The 22,741-nt window shown below is 44.0% G+C and overlaps 1 protein-coding gene across 3 annotated transcripts in view; it reads left to right on the forward strand.

Moving 5' to 3' along the window:
- Positions 1–2,350: 2,350 nt before the first annotated feature.
- The window catches only part of LOC123630220 (schwannomin-interacting protein 1), a 125,483-nt gene continuing 105,092 nt past the window's right edge, over positions 2,351–22,741 (forward strand). The window contains exons 1-2 of one of the 3 annotated variants that reach the window (XM_045539556.1): positions 2,351–2,566; positions 2,786–3,481. In XM_045539556.1, the coding sequence (XP_045395512.1) occupies positions 2,804–3,481 (678 nt within the window). In that variant the 5' untranslated portion in view covers positions 2,351–2,566; positions 2,786–2,803. Of the gene's footprint in view, positions 2,567–2,784; positions 3,482–22,741 lie in introns of those variants that run through there. The other 2 variants (XM_045539557.1, XM_045539558.1) reach the window with 2 other exon arrangements.

Genomic DNA, 22,741 nt, shown 5'->3' on the forward strand with positions numbered 1-22,741 from the left:
TCTTGGCAGGAGATGGAAAGCTGGAAACGGAACCTGGGCTAGCCAGGCACCTTGTATGAAAAGAAAAAGGGAAACCTGATACTTTTTCATCTGATCCAGAATATCTGGTCAGAAAATAATTTAGAAGTACAGATAATTCAAAGATGTTTATAATTGGCTTTGAAATGCCTTGCATTTTTGGCAGTGGATTTACCTTGCCAAATGTTTTTCTTAGGCCTTATTTTGCATTCCCTGAACATGGACCATCTGGGCAGCAGGGGGATGAGCCCGGAGCCTAGGAGGGAGTCTGGGTGGGTGGCTGAGGCGGCTCTAATGTTTAAAACTTGGACTGAGACCACAATTCTCCCTCTTCATCCCAGATGATTGATACTTATCTGTCTGCCTGGGTCCTGCCACAGAGAACGGAGCTTTTTGTGACCTAAGTCTTACCAGTCACATGGTGATTTGAAAAATAGCTACCTAGTTCCCAGTACACCAATGCTTCCTACCCACATTTTGAACACTCCACAGAGCCACCTCCACCCACCAGAGTGGCAGCCAGGGCTCCAAAGCAATCTCAAAGTCAAACCATATTTGGAGCATGAGGCAGATGTTACCATAAAAGACATTTTAAGTCATAATCAGTCCCGTTTTACAGAAGAGAGCTGGCCAAACCAGAAGGCCCCTTTTCCTGTTATTCATAAGATTGCTGCTTCCAGACAAGTTAAAAGGTTAGCTTATCTTCCCTGGCTCAGGCCTACCTAAAAGAGGAAAGAGTCATGCTTCACAGAAATCACTTAAACAAAGGGTCTCTGCACCCTACTAGGGCCCAGAGGAATTGTCAGAGTGGCAGCCACTCCCTACTTAAGAATCCCAGGCATTCCTCCTTCCTCCATCTGGACTGTGCCATGCCAGGGAAGTCACTTGGTGCAGGGCAGAATTCACTGGTAATAATTAGTAACAGGCTCCAATCTGGAAGTTCAGGGAAACTGGTTTCCCCCAATTTGTTGTAAAATCGCTTTTTCATAATCAGCACAGAGAGGAGGGCATTTCCTAGCTTCCCGGTTCTTACAGGTCAGCACGGTTGGTTCACAGGAAATCCTTCCTAGATGCTCTGTGACCCATCTAGTGCTGTTATTTTTCATTTCATCAAACCTTCTTCCTAACAAGATGAGCTGCCAGACTCAGGCAGCCCGTGTGTGTTTTTCAAAAACTCAGCATAGGTTTCTTTGACTCAGTTCCCTTAAAATTTTAAGGAAGCAAAGCCAGTGAATGTGCCAAGGGCATCCTCACCCGATACCTGCCTTTCCCTCCTTCGATATCTCCTTGATCGGAGGTGGCAGAAGGGGTCTTCGGAGGCTTGCCCAAACCTTTAGAACAGATGCCCCCCCCCCCAACTTCCCCACCTCAGTGCCTTCTCACACTTCCCCTCCGTGCCCCAAACACACACCTCGCTGAGGTCATCCTCAGCATGCAGCCCCGCAGGGGAAGGAAACGTGAGCTAAAGCAACAGGTTCCACCCACAGCCTGAACTTGGAAGGCGATGCCGCGGTGGCGAGGCGACTGGAGCTGGGCGGTGGAGGGAGAGGAAGCGGTGAGGAGGCAGGTGGAAGGGAAATGATGGTGCATGACCACCGAGCACACGTCACTTGGGCTCCCACGTGGGCTTGTGAATGTGCGTGTGCGAGGGGAGGCAGGTCCTTCACAGGGTCACTCGGGAACTTCCGCGTGGATTAGGAAGGCCAGGCCCGTGTTTTGGGGTGCCGGGAGGCTTCGGTGGGGTAACGAGTCCTGCAGAGAGGGCTTGAGGCGCGTCCAGGAAATACAAGAGTCTGGGGGTGAAAACACACCACTGTCCCCAGGGCACCGCCCTTCCTAATTCGCTGGGTCTGCGCCCCTAACGCCGGGTACCCCCTTCTTTGGGGCCTTTCCCCGGTTTCTCCAGCCCCCTCCCAGCCCGGCCTCCGTCTCCAGCCTGCCGCCGCGCGAACCGGGACTGCGGACTGTGCCGCGCCCGGCAGCCTCTGGGCATGCTCGGTGGCGGGACCGGCGGCGCCGCCAGGAGGGCGCGTCCTCCCTCCCCCCGGGCGGTGGCGGCGGCGCTAGCAGCCACTGCCGGCGCTCCGGCCAGGCACACCTTTGGGGGAGGCGGGGGACCACCCTGCCCCGGGCGGGCCGAGAGCGCCCCCCACTCCGAGCCCTCCTGAGTGCCGGAGGAGGGGCCGGCCCGGAGGCGCGGAGGCGGGAGGGAGACCTCCGACTGCCAGCGATTCCTTAGAAAGTGAAGCTCCGCTCGCGGACCCGGGCTCGGCCGCCGGCGGGGAAGGGGCGGGGCGGAGCCGGGGTGGGGGTGGTCTCCGCTCGCCGAGCGCGGTGAGAAATTAGTAGCCGCCCACCCTTTTCTCAGTTCCCGCCCCCAGGGAATTATGATTCTTTGGGAAAGTGTCTGGTTCCCCGAGAATCCTTGGGGCGGGGTAAAGCGGTGCGCCTGGTGCAAAATGGTTAAAACAAAGTCTGCGCGCGCCCCGGACCCCTCGTATGAGAAGTGTGCGCGCTGGTGCCTGGGCGCCGCTTTGCTAATTTGAGGGTTAGTTACCGGGAGGAAGTCGGGTGGTGGGAGGGGATGGGGGGCACGAGGGAAGCCTCAGGCTGGTGCTGGCTCTCGCCCCCAGTCCTCCTTGCGGGGCGCACCCGGGACCAGGCGGGCGCGGGGCGCGGGGCACTCGGCCGGGGCTTTCGCGGCGAGCGGCGGGCGGCCGGAGCGGGCTCGGACCGGCGGCTCACTCTCTCTGCCTCCTCCCCCCAGGATTACCGAGAGGATGGGATGGATCTAGGCAGTGACGCCGGCAGCAGCAGCAGCAGCAGCCGCGCCAGTTCGCAGTCCAACTCCACCAAAGTGACCCCTTGCTCCGAGTGCAAGTCCTCGTCGTCACCGGGGGGCAGCCTGGACTTGGTATCTGCCCTGGAGGATTATGAGGAGCCCTTCCCGGTCTACCAGAAGAAGGTGATTGATGAGTGGGCGCCGGAGGAGGACGGGGAGGAAGAGGAAGAGGAGGACGAGCGCGACGAGCAAGGGTACCGGGATGATCGCTGTCCGGCCCGGGAGCCGGGGGACGTAAACGCCAGGACCGGCAGTGGCGGTGGCGGGGGCAGGAGCGCCACCACCGCCATGCCGCCCCCGGTGCCCAATGGCAACCTCCACCCGCACGACCCCCAGGACCTCAGGCACAATGGCAACGTGGTGGTGGCTGGCCGGCCGAACAGTTCCCGGGGCTCCCGCCGGGCGATCCAGAAGCCGCAGCCGGCTGGGGGCTGGCGAGGTGGCCGGTGCCCGGCAGCTGGGGGCCTCTGCCTTCAGCCCCCAGACGGCAGGACGGGCGTCCCCGAAGAGCCCCCGATGCCCCCTATGGACTGGGAGGCACTGGAGAAGCATCTGGCTGGGCTGCAGTTCCGGGAGCAGGAGGTACGGAACCAGGGCCAGGCGAGGACCAACTCCACCTCCGTAAGTTGGCCGGGGTGCGTGCCCACGCGCGCACACACGCGTACACACCCCGCGCACAGCCCGCACGCCCCCTCCCCGCGCTCCCGCCAGCCTGCGGCCCCATTCATCCTTCCCCGAGGGTGGGGGCCGGGCCGGAGAGCTCCCCTGGGGTACGGTTGCTCAGTCTGTGAGCTGTCTGGGTTTCCAGGATGGGCGGAGAGGAGGGAGGAGCAGCCAGAGGGCAGCGGAAAGTCGGGTTAGTGGAACTGGCGACTCATTTTGATGGAATTACTTATGGAGACAAGGTTGTGAGTCACTTGCCTGAAAATAAATCCGGGGAGACTTTGGCACTGAAGTCGGTGCCTGCGGGGGCTATTTTCAATCGTAATAGTTGTGGCTTTGTCAATCGTGGTGAGTCTTCTCTCGTTGCCACTAATGTCTCGCCCATATATAGGCTGTCCCTGTGCACACGCACACATTCGCCTGCCCACACCTCCGGTCTGGCAGCGGGGTTTTTTCCGTCTTGCGTTAGGCGGATGCTCCTGTATTTGGGGGGGTTGATCTCCCTCCTCTATGACTTTCTTCCTTTCTGAAACCCTAGAGCTAGGGGAACGAGATGAATGGACCTGACAGGATGAGGGAGGGGTTCTTGTCTTGGTTGCCGGACTCACTCTCTTTTCAGTGAATCCCTCCTTGTTTTGATAACGAGCCACTTACAGTTCTTTACCGGAGGCTACTGCCTCTGTTCAGGAAAGCCAGACAGGGAGGGGTGCTGGAGTGGAAGAGAGGAAGGGAGGGAAAGAGGGCTGCATCTATTATAAGAAGCTCTGGCAGGTTCACGCTTGTCTCAACATCTTTTTTGCCTCTGAGAGAAGAGCAGATAAATGACTTAAAAGACAAGCATCATGAGTGTAGCTCCCCAATTTATCACTGTTTTGAGATAAAGCAACAGTTGTAATTTAAAATCATTAATGATATCCCTAAATAGGGCTGAAGGGCACAGTTTAGATGAGCTGCTTTCTATGTGTGGCAGGTGGGAAAATACTTGCCTTGCAGGTGTAATTTTTCAGACTCCAAGGCCTGGGGTTTACTGGAAATTGGGTGCATGCACTTCTGACTTCAGGGGTGAGGATGGTAACTGTATTTCATAGAGAAATTGGCATGATTTCTATCAGAGAGAGCCCTTGGCTGACAGAGCCCCACTGGTTAATATCCCTTGGGAAATACCTATTAAATTAACACACCCTTTGTAATCCCAGCTGTTTAGGATTTTACCATGGCCACTAACAGACATGGGATCTTTCTGTTACAGCCGGGTACAGCTATCTCTTGTACCTTGCAATAGAAAACATCCTCTTGCCACTTAGGGCTTGAGAATAATCCCTCATAAGCTCCCTGGACTTGAACAATGACTTGAAAATAGGCAAGAAGTTCATTTACTACTGCAGGACGTTTATACATTCCAGAAAAATGTAATATTTGGGTATACATGCAAAGTTCAGGTTTAATGGTGACAATGAACTCCATTATATGAAAGTTAGGAAACAAAATTTTATTGAGTGCCCATGTGTTATGTGCCATATGCCAGGTATAGTTCTCAATGCTGTAGTTATACATCTGTCCACATGGGGCTGGAATTCTTGTGAAGGGAGATATATGCCTTCCCTCCAGGAACTTAAATTTAGTGGCTTACCTAACACCCCCACCTGCCCACCCCCAACACTTGCATACACCTTCTCTTCAGGTTATTGTGAAGACTTTGTGAATCTTTCCTTCCTGGGGCAGTCTTTGAAACCACAGTGTCTCCTCATCCAGTGAACAGTTTGCATATTTGCATTTCTTTCCTTTACCCCCCAGCTCTCCTAAAAATGTCCCTTCTTCTCATTTCCTCCACAAGTCACACAGAGATTTAGAGTCCATTGTTTTAAAGGAAGTATGTGTACAGAAAAAAGGGAGGGGGAGGTAGCCTTTGAGGTTAATATTGAATTTTTCCATATTTTGCTTTGTGTTTGAACAAAATTATTGTGTTTTTCAAACTGTGTGTTACTCATGAAATCACCTAAGCATTTAAAAAAGTGAAATAGAATAGAATATACTATAGTGTATTGCAGATAGTCATAGTAAGTTTGGTGATTTTTAAAACTTTTGGTTTTGTATATACACTGGGTCACACTATAAAATTTGTTTCTTACTATGGGTTGCCGTTATAAAAGATTGACAAACACTTATTTAAATGCTGTTTAGTGCTGCCAGGAATAAGTGAGAGAATTTATGACCATGAAGACAGAAACCTGAGAAGAACAAAGAGTTGTACAGAAGAGAAGGCTTGTCTTGAAGGACTTGTCCAAACCAAATGATATTTTTGCTGCTCTTTAAAATGTTGTGTATAAATACATTTCAGTGGCATTAATACACACCACTAGAAGAAGGGGTATAAAATGAAAAAGAGAGATAGGTTCTCTTCACCAGATAAGCTTATTCCCACCTCAGGGCTTTGGCCCTTGCTGTTGGCTCTACTTGGAAACAAGTATCTGGTTCCCTCTGGTCATTCCAGACTAAGCTCAGCTCTCACCAACTCAGAGAGGCTGTCTGGGACCACCCATGCTAAAGTAAAGTAACAGCACTCCACCCCCTACCCAGGCGCTTCTAGTGTGTTGCCTGCTTAGTGCTGTTTGCTATCTGACATGATCTTATTTAGTTCTACTTCATTTTTGGTGTCTCTGAAATCTGGGTAGGAGTGAGTGCAGGGTTCTTGCCTCTCTGTTAATTGCTGTAACCGAGTGCCTGGGATTTAGTAGGTTCTCAAATACTGAATGAAGTGTTTTATAAGACCCACATATCCCAGACTTAATCCAACTCCCTCATGTTACAGTTGAGAAAACTGAGGCCCAGAGAAGTTAAGTGAATTGCATAAAGTCCTAGTGAGAAATGTGTGAAAGGGATTTTGTCCTTTCTTCTGACACCAGATAGGTTTTCCTCCTTTTAATGCTTAAAATAATTTGAAATAAAAGGAAAAGAAGGAGCTCCCGTCTCCTTGAAACTTAAAAGTGTTTCCTAGTGCCACATTCCTTGTTGCACTTCCTTAGAATTAATGACAGAAGTAAACTGAGATATAATCAAAATTCCATTACTCATGAGTCTCTTCGCACAGACAGGGTTTTGTTTTGTTTTGTTTTGATGGCATCACGTTGAGTTCTGCAGAGCGGAATAGTTACAGAATCCCTGTCTTTGCACTCCCATCCAGAGCACCTCCCTTCCTCTCAGCTGAAGTGAGACACTCAAAAGGCAGACTAAGGTCTCAGAAATGTGTGGACAATCAGATATCCCTAATCCAGGGAAGATTTAGGGGCAAATCTAAAAACATGCAATGTTTAGTGGGATTTAAAACCTAGCCCTGACATTTACTTTGTGATGGGTTGAAACAGCTAATCTCTCCCTTGGTGCCTGCTGAGGGGGATGACCTTGGATGCTGCCAGGAACTGTCTTTGGTGTTAGCACGTAGAGGAGCCTGAGGAGTCCTGAGGGAGACACTGTGGAGACTGTACTCCCTGCTCATCTCAGAGCTGGGGGTTCATGACACCTGGGTTGCCTGACGGCCCAACCCTGTGCCTTGATGTCAGCACCTGGGGGCGAGAAGTATGCGTTATTCCTCTGCCATTTCCCCAGTAGCTCCATTGTACCCGGTACAAACAAATGCTAGGTGTATGTGGGGAGGGTTGGGGTTCCACCCAACAATCAGAACTACTCCCAGAAGTGCCCCCTCCAGGTGGGCAGCTCCCGCTCGTCTGGCGTCAGTGTGTTTCTCACAGTCCTGCCCAGGGCCTGGATCACCTCCTGTGTGTGAGCACTCTTGGCAAACCCAAGGGCCATACATGGAGCAAAGTGTGGTGGCTGTTGGTGCTTTTGATGTCAGATTAGGAGTTCCGCTAACATAAGTTTTTGTTCATCCTAAATCCTTATTTCCTTGCCTACTCTGTCTCTGGTGCACTGGCCTGGACAATCCTGAGGGAAACCAGGAGCTTCACTTCAGTTTTCCCTCTTTTGAGAGCAGGCCCCCAGCAGTTGGCTTTCCCTATTCTCCTACTTGTCTAGGACTTCAGTGTGTCATGGTAGCACTCTTCTACTCAAGGGAGTTCCTGGACCCATCACTAAGTGGGATGTAGGGACCACTGCCTCAATGTCCTCCTCCTCCTAAATGAAATATAATTTCACCTGTTTTTCTCCATGTTTTTTCATGAGAGTTCCTCTCTTTCATGCTGTATGGTCCTTCATATCTTACCTGTTCTCTGTGTCTCTGAAGACCCAGCCCCATTTTTTTCTCCCTTCAACTCTTTTCTTTAAAAAATAGCTTTATTAAGGTATAATTGTCATAAAATTAACTGTACATATTTAAAATGTACAATTGGATGAGTTTTGACATATATGAGTTATATATGTGACATATGTATGAGTTTTGACACAACTGTGAAACCATCACCAAAATCAAGATGGTGAATATATCCATCACTTCACGCCCCTTTGTCATACCTCTATCTTGTTCCTCGGCAACCACTGATCTGATCTCTATACTATAGATTCATTTATATCTTCTAAAATTAACATAAGTGGAATTGCACTATATATAGTCATTTTTGTTTAGCTTCTTTCACTCAACATGTGATCATTTTGAGATTCTTCCATGTTATTGTGTATATCAATAGCTCATTACTTTCTATTACTGAGTAGTGTTCCGTTTTATGAATATACCATATTCACCTGTTGATGGATACGTGGGTTTTTCTAGTTTTTGGCTATTACAAATAAAAGTACTATAAACATTCATGTACAAGTCTTTGTGTGGATATACACTTTTATTTCTCTTAGGTACATACCTAGAAGTGGAATGTCTGGATCACATGGTTGGTATATGTTTAACTGTGTAAGAAGCTGCCTAACTGTCTTCCAAAGACATACTATTTGACATGTCTATAGTCCCTCTTAAAGTACTGACTTGAGTGTGGCCTTTAAACTGAATCCAAATTTTACAGAACAAATCCTTTTAACTTGTTCTGTGAAGTTTGGATTTGGTCAAGGGGGCATACTTGGGCATCTGGAGGGCCACATGTGGCCTTGAGGCTACGGGTTCCCCACCCCTGGACTAGACTCTTGCCTTCCTCTCCTTCCAGTTGCTCTGTTCCATCCATATCCTGCTGTCCAGGACATCTCTCTTCGGGTGACTGGGATGGCTGCTCCCTGCTCAAGAGAAAAAAACAAGAAAGCAGTGGGATCACATGTTACATCCAACCAGTCATTACATCTGTTGTTTCAAAAAGGAAAGGAGTCATTTTTAAATTAAAGAAGAGTTCTAGGTGTAGAGCCGACATATTTTAAGTGCAGTTTTATTATTTTTTAGTGTCCATGACAGGTGCATTTTCCTCATTTAATGAGAAGATAAGCATAATTTTAATTGACATGTTAATTGAAAGCAAATTCTCCTGATGAAGTTACTTCCAAAGTACTTGAAAATAATTTGTCTTTTTATTTGTTTATACTATTAGCTAGTAGCAAACTTTAAATTACCTACATTTCTTCCTAGAATGGTACTAATTACAGGTTATTTTCGATGCATTATTCCGTAAGAATTACAGCTCAGTTACTCCTTCCCCATCAATGACACTACTAAAGTAGCTGGAATGGCTGAGCAGTTTGTTTCCTTAGTTACTTGGGCTATGTTTAAATTACATGAACTCCTGTTTTTATAGACTGAATTAAGACATCTTCAGTATTCCTATAAAATATAGTAAGGTTTATAAGTTTAATAAGTTATGTGATTCTGCAGCCTGGGGCACAGCATTGAAAACATTCTATGTGGAATGCAGCTATCACTGATTCCTGTTAGTTAGAGAGCAGTACATGACACTGTTAAGATAATTTTTTTTTACTATAACCAAAAATTACCAGGGCTAAATAAATGTATTCTGTACTTCAGCCTTTTACCTTGAAATGTCTAGTACTATAATTAAAAGTTCTTTGACTACTTTTCTTTTTTTTTAAATTGCAGAATATTAAGGGGTACAAATGCTTTGGTCACATAAATTGCCTCTGCACCACCCAAGCCAGGGCTACAAGTGTGCCGGTCCCCCAGACAGTGCTGCACGCACCCTTTAGGTATGAATTCACCTATCCCCACCTCCTCCTACTTTTCTAATTTATGTTGATTTTTGTTTAAGACCTGCAAAGCCTTCAAAGAAATATGGTCTGTTTTTTTAAAAAAATCAGGTTGCAGGTGAACCACACATGAACAATTCTTAAAATATTGGAAACATACCATTAGTTCTGGGACCATATGGGTGTATACATTTAAGCTGCCATTGGATGGTTCATAACATTGTAGAATAGCCTTTTAAAATGTTATAGTTGGATTAAAAGAAATCTTTGCCTACCAGTTAGTTTTCACATAGCGGACCTTTAAGAAGTCCTCAGGAAAATTTTCAGGGTGCACATCTGAAAAATGGATGTAGATATTCTCTTTTCATACTCACTGAGCTCTTTGAACGTCTCATCACTGGCACCCTGTCACCTTCCTCCATCCCCTTCTGCTCTGTCAGCCCTTTCAGGTACAGATCCTTTGCCTGGCATTCCTCTGGACTTCACACTCAGGAAGCATGAGCGCTTGGGGCAGTGGCAGGGCCACATTCTACTGTCCACCATACCATCCAGCACTTCTCAAGGCCTGCTCTCCTTCAGGACGCCAACTCTTTGGGAAGTTTTACCTGACAGTCTCAGCTCTAAGCAGCCTCTCTTCCTTCTGAATTTCTTATTCCACTTGTATACCACTTCTACTTAGAAATTAAAAGGCTTTCTAGTTTTGAGTGTTTTTCTGTTCATTATCATATTTGATCCTCATGACAAGCCCGAAAATTGAACAAGGCAATTATTATTCCCATTTTAGAGATGAGAAAACTGAGACCCAGCAAGATTCAGGGACTTGCCTGAAGTCTCACACACCTGAACAAAACTCAGGCCAGACCTGTCAATTTCTGACTCTGGTACCATGCTCATTCAGTGACGTCATACTACTCATTGTCTGGTATTTTCTATTATCTTCTTGTGGGTATGTCTCTTAACTACCCAACTATTGTAAATCCTTCCTCCGCCTCAAACACACACATACTATACATTCCCTGAAGAGTAGATATTTCATTGTATGTTTGTTACCTGGTTGGTTAATACATTTTGTACCAACCTTTCTGGTTAGGTCTTTAATTTGCTCACAACTGCTATACTATGAACTGTCTTATTAGTGCTAAAATAGTAATTCCAGGTCCTTTCTTAAAAGCTTATCCAAACTCTGTGACATTACATTTGCATTTTAAAAAAGAAATCTGTTTTTGCCTGGACCTTTGCCCCTGAAGACATGAATGGTTTTGTATTCTTACTTTTGAAATTTGGTCCTAAGTATTTTAATAGGAAGGGTGTTTGCAAACGCTTTTCTTTAGCCACTTTATGCTCCCTGAGCTATTAGGACAAATGAGGCTTTCTACTGTCAGTTTCTGGGAGACTATGTTACATTAAACTTCTGTAGAAATTTAAGTGTCAATTGTGAAATTGAGCATTTTCAATAGAAAAGTAATAGGATTTTAGAGATAGAAAGATTCTGGTAGGTCATTTCATTAAACTCTTACCATTTTCAAAGAAGAAAACTGAAGTCTTTGGAAATAAACATCTTCAGCCACCTTCCTCAGCACAAGCCTGACCTGGCCTCAAGTCACTGGACTCCTCACTCCTGCTTTTAATGAACTCTGCCCTGCTTTCGTGAATGCCACCTTTTAAAAAAAAAGAAAAGAAAAGGAAAAAAGGGTTTTCAAAATTTAATTTAAAGCACATATCCAGTCTCATCATTTGTTTCCCAAAATTGGAAGTAGATTCTAATTTTCATCATTGATAGAAAAGTTTTCATTTTATTGTTTGTTTTTCTTTTATTAAACCCATGTGGTCAGAGCAATTATAAAATTGCTTTCTTCCATTCAGATGTTAGCTCATCACTGTGTGTATTTCTCCTAGAAATAGAACAGTGCTCTCTGGAAATGACAGTTTTCTCCTTCACTGCTCCTTTTCCATCTATAAACACCTCTGCCTGGCCGTCTTCCTTCCTTTCCAGCATTGGGTAGAATGCAGTCCTCTCCTTTATGGGGGCTGGGGATGATCGGAACTTGAGAACTTTGCAAGGAGCTGCCTGAGTTCTAGGAGGCAGAGAGGAAGCAGCTAGGGTTCAGGGTCACCTTTCTGCATATAACTTCCATTTACAAAGCCCATCTCTGGACTGTCAGGATTATGAGGAGGCACCTGGGTTCAGAAAGCTAGAGAAGAGAAGATCTCTGTGTGACTCACCCCACAAGTGGAGACAGCTTGTGTTTTATTTAGACAGAGTTTTACCCCCCAAAAGGGTAAATAACAAAACCAAAAAAGGGCTAGTAAGAAAGGTATTTGTGGGATTCCAGAATAGCCCATAAAATAGTCAAGATTAGGACACCTGGCTTAATTAGAATATGGGGAAGAGCAAGGGTAGAAAAATGGACATAAGGAAAGGGAGATGTATTTGGGTTTTTATGTCCCTTGTATGATGTTTCTGAGTTTCCCAGTTAAATTTGTAGGGCTGAACTGTCACTAATTCTTCGTGTCATGTCCAGGATAGTTGTAATAATCACTCTCCTTCATGCTTCTTGAATCTGGAAGAGCCCTTGTTGTTTTAGATGCTCTTGGTTTGTTCCTTTGTTCCATTTTGGTTTGGTTTTGGCTACTGCTTCCCTTTCGTGATTATTTTCCTTATGTATTTATCAAAAAATTAATAAGCATGTCCCATCACCAATCTTTATCACTTGTTTTTATCTGTTCTCATTCAAGAATATACTTAACCCAAATTTATTCTCTCTACTTGACCTGTTTTTCAATATTAGCATAATTTGAGGTATTCCCACTTTTTCCCTGCTTTTGTGTATATTCTTCATAAAGTGTAGGTAATTCAAAAGATGATGGTTCAGGCTAGGAAATGTCCAGGTGACAGGAATGAGCTCAACCAGTGTTCATTCAGCCTCAGGTTGATGATTTTTAAAAACTACTTGTAAGCCTATTTTTTCTCTACATCTAACTGACATGAGGTTGTATTAAAGCAAAACTTACTAGAAGCTAAAGAGTTATGGATTGCTTCAGTCTGGTTTTGTATATCACATTTTCTAATAATTGCCACTTGTGTCTATACATTTTACTGATACCTTTGCATCTCTCCCCATTTTATATTTATTTGTAATTGAATAAGCTCTTCATCATATCCATCATCAATAGCATCATGTTCATCATTTTCTTTTTTTTTCCTTCCACTTCTCAAAGTCTCTTCTTGGTATTTATGGTTCATGAAAGTGACTGTGGATCTTTCTTCCTTATAGTATACCAAAAAAAAAGCTTCAATTTTTATGGATTACAAGAAGCAGCACATTAGTCAGTAGCTGATTTCTGCAAATTCATCAGTTCAAGAGGGTTTTATTGCCCATGTCCTAAGAGAGATGATTGATCTCCTCAGAACTCTTTCTTGTAGAAATAAATGTCTTAGTTATTCACGGAGTTGCTTTTTACAAAATATTACGAAAAGCTTCTATCAGGCAAGTGTGTGGGTTGGGCTTTTCCAGGCGCAGGGGCAGCTGATGCTCCATCGACCTCAGGTGGATGGGGCTAGTTTTCAGGATGCTTAGGGACGAGCAGGGACCATCTCTACAGCCTCCTGGCCAAACCTCCAGGCAGCTGATTGTCTGTCAGCACCTCCCGGGGGACATGCCAGCCCATGGGGTCATGTTGTTGCCCCTCAGCAGCACATACCCATTGCTTCCTCCTGTAGCTTCTCCCCACTGTGGTCTTCAGCCTGCCTGTTTCTCCTTCCACTCCTCACCAGGTTACCTGTCTGTGTAGAGAACCAATTCAAAGGCCCTAAGAAAGAGGTTCATCTGGTACAGGGCACCTCTGGTGGCCAGGACCCCTCCTGCACCATCTGATGTGGCAGAGATGAGGACAGGCACTCACACTGGCCAGCCAGCTGTGCCAGGGTCTGCTTGCTCACAGGCGTGTTGTAGGCATGCCCAGAACAAAACAATAGTAAAGTTGTGGCAGCTACTAAACTAACTTGATTCTGCTTCTGTCTTGGTTTACCATATATGGAGAGAACTTTGCTTTCTGAAAAAGTTTGAAGGGAATGAGGTAATTTCCTCATAACTCCTAAGCTCTCTGGCAGTGTTATAAATTTAGAATTGAGGTTAGAGTATTAAAAAATAAAAACAAAACCAGAAAAGTTGCTGTGTTATGAAATGCTGGGGCATTTTTAATGTCAAGTCCAGCATAATAGTTTTTACCACTTTCCCCTACTCAAAGAAAAAGTAGTGTTAAACTTATTTCCAAAACAAGAAGGGTCTGAACCTCTGAGAAATTGTTACAGTATCTTCTTAGGAAAGAACCTAAACCTAATCTACACTCATAAAAATAACATGTTTTCAAATAGTTACAAAACCAATTTAGTCTCCTGTTTTTCTCCTCATGGCACCAGTAGCTAAAAATTATCCTGCTTATGAAAATTACAGATGATTTTTTTCCTTGTGCAATCTTACATAATTTTTGGTCCATTTTGACCTAGTCTGACTTTTTATTATGTGCAACTACATCCTAAGTGCTCTGTCCTTTTTGTTTCCTCTCTAAAATTGGTTCTGTAGGAGTAAGAGAGTAGATCACTGGGATTTTATTTTTGAATACTTAAATTATGTAACCAGTGATCTGTTAGATTTGATCCTACCTACAGTGGCCCCATAGTCTGGCCCAAATAGCCCTTAAAATAAGAGCTTGTTCTAGAAGAGTAACTTTAGGCAGCAGTAACATTTTGAATACCTGCTCTACTATGGTATAGTGATTTGAATATTAGATTTATTTTTCTTGCATTTCACATAGAAACTCTCAACAAAGCAGATATACAATTGTGTTTGTACTGACACTTGAGTAAAACCCCTACAGAAACTCTAGTGTGATGGAAGCCAAATTAAAACATTCTTTTTATTAGTAAACAACCACTCTGAGAATCAGAATATTAGAGCTGAGAAGGACTCCAGAGCAAGGGTGGCAAATTCAGATGCCTCCAGCATTCAGTAGGTAGCCAATGGGAGCAGTGGGTGGGCTGGGAGAGGACCTTGGTGGACTGGAGGGTGTGTCCCAGGGACAAAGGGGCAGCTGGCTGACATACTGCCATGTCAGAATGTGGTGTCAGCATTCGGATATGTCAGGAGAGGCCCAAGACCCACGTTTTTATGAGAAATATCTTGACTATTAAATATTGACAAATAACTTTAAATAGGAGCATACATTTGTGGGACTAACAAACAAATCTGCAGTTCAAAAGACAGCCTTAGGCTACCAGTTTCCCATCCCACACCTAATCCAACCTCCTCATTTTACATATAAGAAAACTGAAACCCAAAGAAGTTAAATGACTTACCTGAAGCCTGAAGCCGAGTGAGGTGGGGCCAGGCTGGATGCTTTGCTCAGAGGTCTGGTGAGATTCTAGAAGTGAGAGATTTTAGGAAGAAAAACCCATGATGGAGTGTTGTTCTTATTTATTGACATGATAGTAGCTCTTTTTTCTCTTTTCAGTGCTTAAAACAATTAAAAATAACATTCAGAGGAAAAAACAATAGACACTACACAACTTACTGTATTTCACTTAATTTTTATATATATCCCATTGCTTAGCATTTACTTTTCTGTTTCATCTTCAAAGGATTTCAAAAATTGATTTGCTATTTGGATTCAGAAAAATGTATCATGATTTATTTTCAATTATTTATGAATAATGAAAAGGGAAGAACTCTTTAAGAACAGATTATCTTAAATGTAAACACACAGAAACATTTATTAGGATATCTGCTGGATATTTATCCACCGGAAATTCATCTGAGGCCATTTAATTCCAAGCCATTATGGTAAGTTTTGGTAAAATTTCTTGTATAGAATCTAATGGAACTTCAATATTGCTGAATCATATTGAGATTTTATTTAATTGCAGCTGCTAATACATAATATGGAGAAGGACCTGTTAAAAAATAAAAGTTGAGACTTTTTTTTCTTTTTTAGTACTACTGGCTCTAAGTACAAAGTTAACAGATTTCAAACAGACAAACTAAACAATTTGGGTGTGTTTATTCACTTTCCTTTGGAAAAATAGGAAGCATTCTTCATAGAAGCTTTTTTTTTAAAAAAAAAACCAACCTTTTATTTTGAAATAATTTTAGATTTATAAAAGAGTTACAAAGATAGTACAGAAAGTTCCCGAATATCCTTTACCAGTTTTCCCTAATGTGAACATCTTACATAGCTATGGTACATTTGTCGAAACTAAGAAATGAACATTGACACACTACTAGTACCTAAACTACAGACTTTATTCCAGTTTATATTAGCTTTTGAAATTAAAAAGGTTGTATTAGAACTATTCAAGAATAGTAATAAATAATATTTCCTTGTAGGGTATGACTCGAGGAGGGAGGGGAGAGTTATGTCGCTCCGTACTCTACACTGCCTCCCCACAGCGTGGTCCCAAGCAAGCATGAGCAGTAGGAAAAAATTGTGCTGGTGTACTTGCTTTGTAAATGCATTTGAAGATGAGTCTCTAGACCCCTCTTCCAAGCAGGTTGTCTTCCTTGTGTCCCTCCTCTGTGAACTCTGGAGCTGCGTCTGTGGAGAAGACAGAGTAGTGAAGGGGCAGACACAGAGAGCAGCACATGCACATGCGGCCTGTGGAGGGTAAAACGCTGCTAATCAGGAAGGCGGGCATGAGAGGGCTGCTGTGAGATCCCAAGTGTAGAAATAAACCACATCCTTGCCACAGTCTGCTTTTCACATGGGCTCTGGACAGCCACAAGTTCTCACCGTTTAGGGGGATGTTATTTGGCTCCTGCCATCCAAATCTTTGGGTTGTTTAAGTAGGGAGTAGCTTTTCAGCTTGGAAGCTTGCTTCTTTAATGTTAAGTTTCTGGTGGACTTGTGAAGGCTCTGTAAGTGTGTCCCTGGATGCCTTGGAGGAGGGTTACAGCTGACCGATGGGGAGGTGTAAGCGACCTGCAGAACAGATGCCACTCAGGATCTGAAAGGACTGGGGCTGAGGCAGGAGGGGCAGCATAGAGATGGGGAAGAAAGAGTTTTGAGACTCTTGCAGGAGTGGAAAGGGGATGGGAGATGGGCACATCGGGATGCTCAATATTTGTTGTCTGATTGAATGACCAGAATTTTGAAACTAAACTACTAATGGGCACTGGCCATGGTTTGTCACCAATAGAAGGCTGTCCCCATGTCTCTGTGGATTCTCATAAAGAGGGTTTCCTGGTTATTCATTCTCTGCCTTTGGATGGCCTGGTTTTGCAAACAGCATCGTGATTTCCTCTTAAGACTTGCTAAAAGTTTTTGCTAATTACATGTTTAATGTATTTTAGATTAGAATAGTATTAACTAAATATCTCTTTCAGCAAAACTGTATTTTCTAGACCACAGTGTTTTGAATAACTGCTTCAATGTATATTTTCTCTTGAAGTTCATTAGATACTGCGCTGGAGGACGGGACATACTGGCATCACTGACTTCTGTCATCTTAGGTTCTTCCTCCTAATGTGGGTATTCATGGGTTCAACATGAGTTACCCTTCCTAATAGCCACAAGTTTCTTTTTGGGGAATTACCTCTTTCCTGTCCTGTGTGATTTGGTGAGAGGGTAATTACAAGTGGCTGACTCATGTTCTAGGAACCTCAGCCCCAGCTCCTCCTCCCCTGGCTGTGCCGCAGATGGAACAGCTCCCCGGGACTTTAAGTCTAGAGCGCTTGCTGCAGGTCCTCAGGGGTGGTTGGAGGGCCTCGCAGTGGTGACTACTGCTCAACCCATGACATGAAGGGACCATGGCTGTGGCTTCTGCTTCCCAGCCTCTCCCCCTCCCTTGGTTTCTACTTATTTCTGAAGTGCTGCTCCAGTGTTCACCTCCTGTTGATTCTGTGAGTTTAAGTCAGCCAGTGTTGGTTTTATTGCTTGCAAGTCAGGAGCCCTAACTGACAACAGTGGACAGCCTCTTGACTTAGGACCCAAGTTCATATCATGACAGTTGTAGGCCCAGTATCATGAAATAGAAGTCTTTTAACAGATCATTGCATATAGAAGGTGTGATGGACCTTGGAGCTCATCTGGCCCAATCCCCTTTATTTTACAGGTGAGGAAATAACCACACAGAGGGAAAGAGACAGTCAAGGTGTCATAAATGGAGCATGCCTTGTCGGTATCCTGCACAGAGACCGCAGGGCTCATCTGCTCTGGGGCATCGTGTTCTCACACTCTTGCTCCACTCCTCTGCCTCTGTGACCCACAGTATCTGCTTTTGGGCTGACAGGGTAGAACTAAGGGTGGCAGCACTGACCTTGGAAGGGATCAAAGCTAACTAGCCCACATAGGGATTCAGCCTGTGGCTGTGTTAATACCAGGATTCAACACAGAGCCAACATGTCCAAGGCTGAATGCAGTTGCTCTCTGATGCCCGTCTGGACATCTCCTCTTGGTGCAGCTGAGACTTTGTATAAGGATGTGGTTATCAGCAGGCTCTGCCCTCAGACAGTAGTCTCCTTACGATGACTGGGATTAAAAATAACTAGTATCATCCTGTGAATCTCATATTTTTAATGTGGATTAAAGATTGCTTTCTAATAATTTCTTATTTTGTAGAAACTTTTTTGTGTGTTCTAAGGGTAGCAGGTCTCTGAATTCTGAAGGGGCCAATGTTCTGAATCCATTTTGGAGCAAGAGTTCTATTTTAAAATTTCTTACGTGGAGCTTTTTAGCAAAGCATAGCGCACAAAGTGATGGCTGCCAAGAATGTTTTTAATATATGTCATTATTTTTTTTCATATAGTATATGTGAATGCCCTCCATGTGTTAGATGTGTCGGACACGGAGGAGCCGAAGCTGACAGGGAGCTGTCACATCACGGAGCATGTTGTCTTTGTGGAGCTTCCTGCCACACGGGGAAGACTGACATAAGTCACATAAACACACAGATGTGGTGGTCACTGCCCAAGGGGGCGATGATACTGAGAGAAGTAGACACACACGAAACCTGACGTAAGGAGTCACCTGTCATCCCTTCCTGGGACAGGGCTTCTCTGTGGCACAGGCCCATCTGCCCTTCTCCACCCTACCACTGAAAATCTAGAAAATGACCAGAAATCATAAAAAAGCAAGCATGTTCACATTTTGTGGTATTTAATCATAGTAACAATAGTTATTACTTATTGAGTGCTTACTATGGCCAGGCACTGAGTTGGCTACTTTTCACTTACTGTTTCAGATACTCACATTGGAGCAGGTGGATACTGTTAATCCTATTTTACAGACACGGAAACTGAAGTTTATGGTGGAACCACAGAGATAGTGCTGGTCTGTCTGGCTGCTACACCAAATATTTGGAAGTTAGCCTCTCTAACCTTCATCACACAGTAACTGTTGATCTTTACTAATAGGTTATGGCCACACCTGAATATCTGTAATCTCTTGATATATAATGCTCTCTCATGTCTATGTGCTTCTATTTGAAAATAGAAGTTTCCATTTTTCATAAATGGAAACTTTAATTAACTAAAAAAATCACTTGAACATAACAGCATGGCTTTATGTTTTTTATTCTGCTTTGTTGAAAGTCTGTGCTTACTTCTAACAATCAAATCCATCGGGTCCTTAAGCTCAGTCGGAAACTCACTGTGTATATTGGCTCCAAGGTACTGTAATGAGCCTCAGGTTTAGCGAGCTCTGAGAGGTTAAATGGTGCACTCAGAGTCATCCTGAAGTCCTGCTCTCTTGACACCCAGTCCCAAGCTAGCTGCTCTTTGTAAATTGATTTATATGTAGAATAGGACTGTGGGTCCCTGCCATTACAGACAGCATTGAACAGATGGGGCATGTCCTGGGGGCCCTTGCCGCACCTGGTGAGCTCTCCTCCCAGAAATCCTGAAACTAGTTTAGCAATGGCTTCATCTGTGGGAATCTGCCCAGCAGAAAGGCTGTCACCCACAGGGACAGGAAGGGAGACAGGTTGGGTAGCATGAACTGGGGGGCTCAAGCTGCAGCTGAGCCCACTACCTTCAGTGATTTTTTTGCCCTTTCATTTACTTGTATTCACTTAGCAATTTATTTACCCAGTAGCCACACTGTGCTAGACACTAAGGAAACAAGCTAGCTAGGATTTCCTCCCAAGTGGCCTATTTATTTTGGTGAGGGCGATGGACATTAAAGCAAACTCCTCAGCTGGCTTTTTCATATCCAAAGTGAGTGGCATGGTGGAGAGGTTTATGAGACTTTGAGGCTGTCTTGGCCACCTACAGAGGCAGTACTGAGGGGTCAACAGCTGGATAGAGACTTGAAGAGCTTCTGGGAGCCAGGTGAAAGGTGGGAAGGCAAGAGCTACCCAGGCTGAATGGCCTGCAGCAGGAGCGAGTTTGGAAAGGTTTCTGGAAACTGAGCCAGAAGGATCCTGACCGAATCACTCTCTTTCCTTGCAAACACATCCCAGGCATCTGAGTCTGTACCTCATTTATGGAACTTTGCACCACTCCTAAAAGCCTTGTACACAATAAAATAACCTTGCAATTTTCCTGTAGTCAATTTGAAATATTTTTATGCTATAAGGACTTTGAAATACCATTTCCTTGTACCTAGAGAATTGAGGTGGAGTGGGGAATGGAGTCTTTTAGAGAATTAAGTGGGAAGAAGCTATTTAAATTAAGTAGCAAATTAGCGTTAAACTTCTCAGTCTCCAGGAACTTCTTGAGTATTTTGGTTTAAAGGAATTAGTGTATTCATGGATTTTACTATCAGGTCTACTGTATGCTGTGAGCTCAGAATATGTTAAAACAGAGGTCGCAGCCTTATTCCTAATGAGTTATTTGTGATTTACCTGAAGCTTTAGGTGCATTAACCTAGGATGGAGCAGAGGTGTTGAATTGCCAGGTGCCAACAGGATGGGGGGCAGAAAGTCAGGCATTTTGATGCCAGCTACATGAGCACTCCATTTTGGGACTTCTTTCTGGAACCCCTCAATGCTTTGCAGGCAGATCCAAGAAGGTTGGAGAAACCCCTCCTTTCCCCCACTCATCTAATTTGGGATGATTTGATTGGGGAGTCTTGGTCAGGAGTGAAAGGTAATTGCTATGTGAGAGCACAATCAATGAATTGTAACCTAGGCCGAAGTAAAGCTTAATTCTTTCTTCCACCCACCCGCAATGAAAAGCTGTTGAATGTCAAATATGGTGTGCAACTTTGAGGAGAAAATGTTTCTTGTCACATGTCATCCAGCTGAGCAAGTCCACACCTGTTCATCTGGTTGTGGGTTAGTAGAAAGAGTGAAAGAGAGAAACTGTGTGCCTTTGAGCTAAGGCATTTTCTTTTTTTTTTTTTTTTTGAGACAGAGTCTCACTTTGTTGCCCGGGCTAGAGTAAGTGCCGTGGCATCAGCCTAGCTCACAGCAACCTCAAACTCCTGGGCTTAAGCGATCCTACTGCCTCAGCCTCCCGAGTAGCTGGGACTACAGGCATGAGCCACCATGCCCGGCTAATTTTTTTATATATATATTTTTAGTTGGCCAGATAATTTCTTTCTATTTTTAGTAGAGACGGGGTCTCACTCTTGCTCAGGCTGGTCTCGAACTCCTGACCTCGAGCGATCCACCCGCCTCGGCCTCCCAGAGCTAGGATTACAGGCGTGAGCCACCGCGCCCGGCCGGCATTTTCGATATTTATTACTCTGATTCACTTTCCAGCTTTCACCTTCTCTGCAGTTTTTCTTTCATCTTGACACTGTAAGGCACTGCAGATCTTGTTTAAATGGTAAAAATGTCTACAGCTCAGCTGACCAGCCCGTTAGAAGAGCTATTTGCTACACAAGAAACATGAAATGTTTTGTCAGATAGGAGTCTAAGGAGTCCCTATGATGTGGGCTTTCCCATCAGTTTCCTTTGCTATTTTCCTTTAACCTATGGCTTGTGTTGTTTTAGTTAGACTGTAGAATAAATGGAAAAGTAAATGATTTTATAGCATCATGCAGGGTCTGAGAAAATGATTTACAACACTCTATCAAAAAACAAAACTGTGAGGGCTTTAAAATTAAAAGTTGAAAAACCAATTTGAATTTTCTCCTTCTTGTGGCTGCTTTGCTTTATAACCTAGAGACCGAACCAGAGCTAGAGGTTATGAACTAGACAAGGATTTTGTGGGGTTTTTTTCTCCAACCATCTTTTTCCATGAATAAATAAATAAAACAAAAAGGTTGCAGGGTAAACCCAAAGTTCTGTAATACTTAAAAAAAATCACTATTAAGTATTATTCGTTTATACACCTACCGACAACAATGCACTTAAAATGCCGTATCAGAACAGTTGTGCAACTTCTCAATTTGATGGCTTTTCTAAAAAGCATAACCAAGCTTCCATAAATGTAATGAAAGCTTTTTTCATATTAAAGGCATGTTATTGGGAGATGGAATGTTTCCTTCTTCCTACAAAACTGCACAGTGATTAAATATTGACTAAGAGCCAGGAGTTGACAGCCGGCCACCTCACCCTGGTAAAATGCTGATGTGTGAGGCTGAATGTAAATATAGAGCCATCCCCTCAGGGCCATGGTTTTTTCCTTTGGAAATTGGGGAGCAGGGGAGTTTTGAGTTATGGATGAGGTGTCAGATTCAAGTGTTGCAATAGAAGGGTGTAATTTGAAACAAGTAATTCTTTAAAAAACAACTCAACTGTCAAAAGAAAATATATTTTTCTAATCAGTATGAATAATAAAGAGGATGTTAGTCAGAAGTTGTAGCAAAACATCCAGGGTACCCACTGAATGCTACTTCTTATAGAAACAAAAGAGCTGTCTATTACTAAGACAGCTTATACTTTCACAGACAATGGTGGTTTGGTTTATATGAAACAAACTGGTGGAAATCATCAGATTTAATTCTGGGACATGAATATTTGTTTGGGAAATTTTAACACTTCTTTTTTTGTTTTATGTATATTTTCTTTTTATTTTACTTGTTTATGTGTATTTCTTTTTTGTTGCTGTTTTAGACAGTCTGACCACTTAAAATACACGGTTGTCTCTCTTCCTCTATTGGGGAAAATTCGATGTTTTGCTTAGTTTCTGAAAGAAAATAATTTTCATTCCATTTTTTCTGTTAATAAGGTTCATTATAAGATCTAATTAT

The sequence above is a fragment of the Lemur catta genome, chromosome 1 (assembly GCF_020740605.2).
Source record: "Lemur catta isolate mLemCat1 chromosome 1, mLemCat1.pri, whole genome shotgun sequence".
Taxonomy (NCBI): Eukaryota; Metazoa; Chordata; class Mammalia; order Primates; family Lemuridae; genus Lemur; species Lemur catta.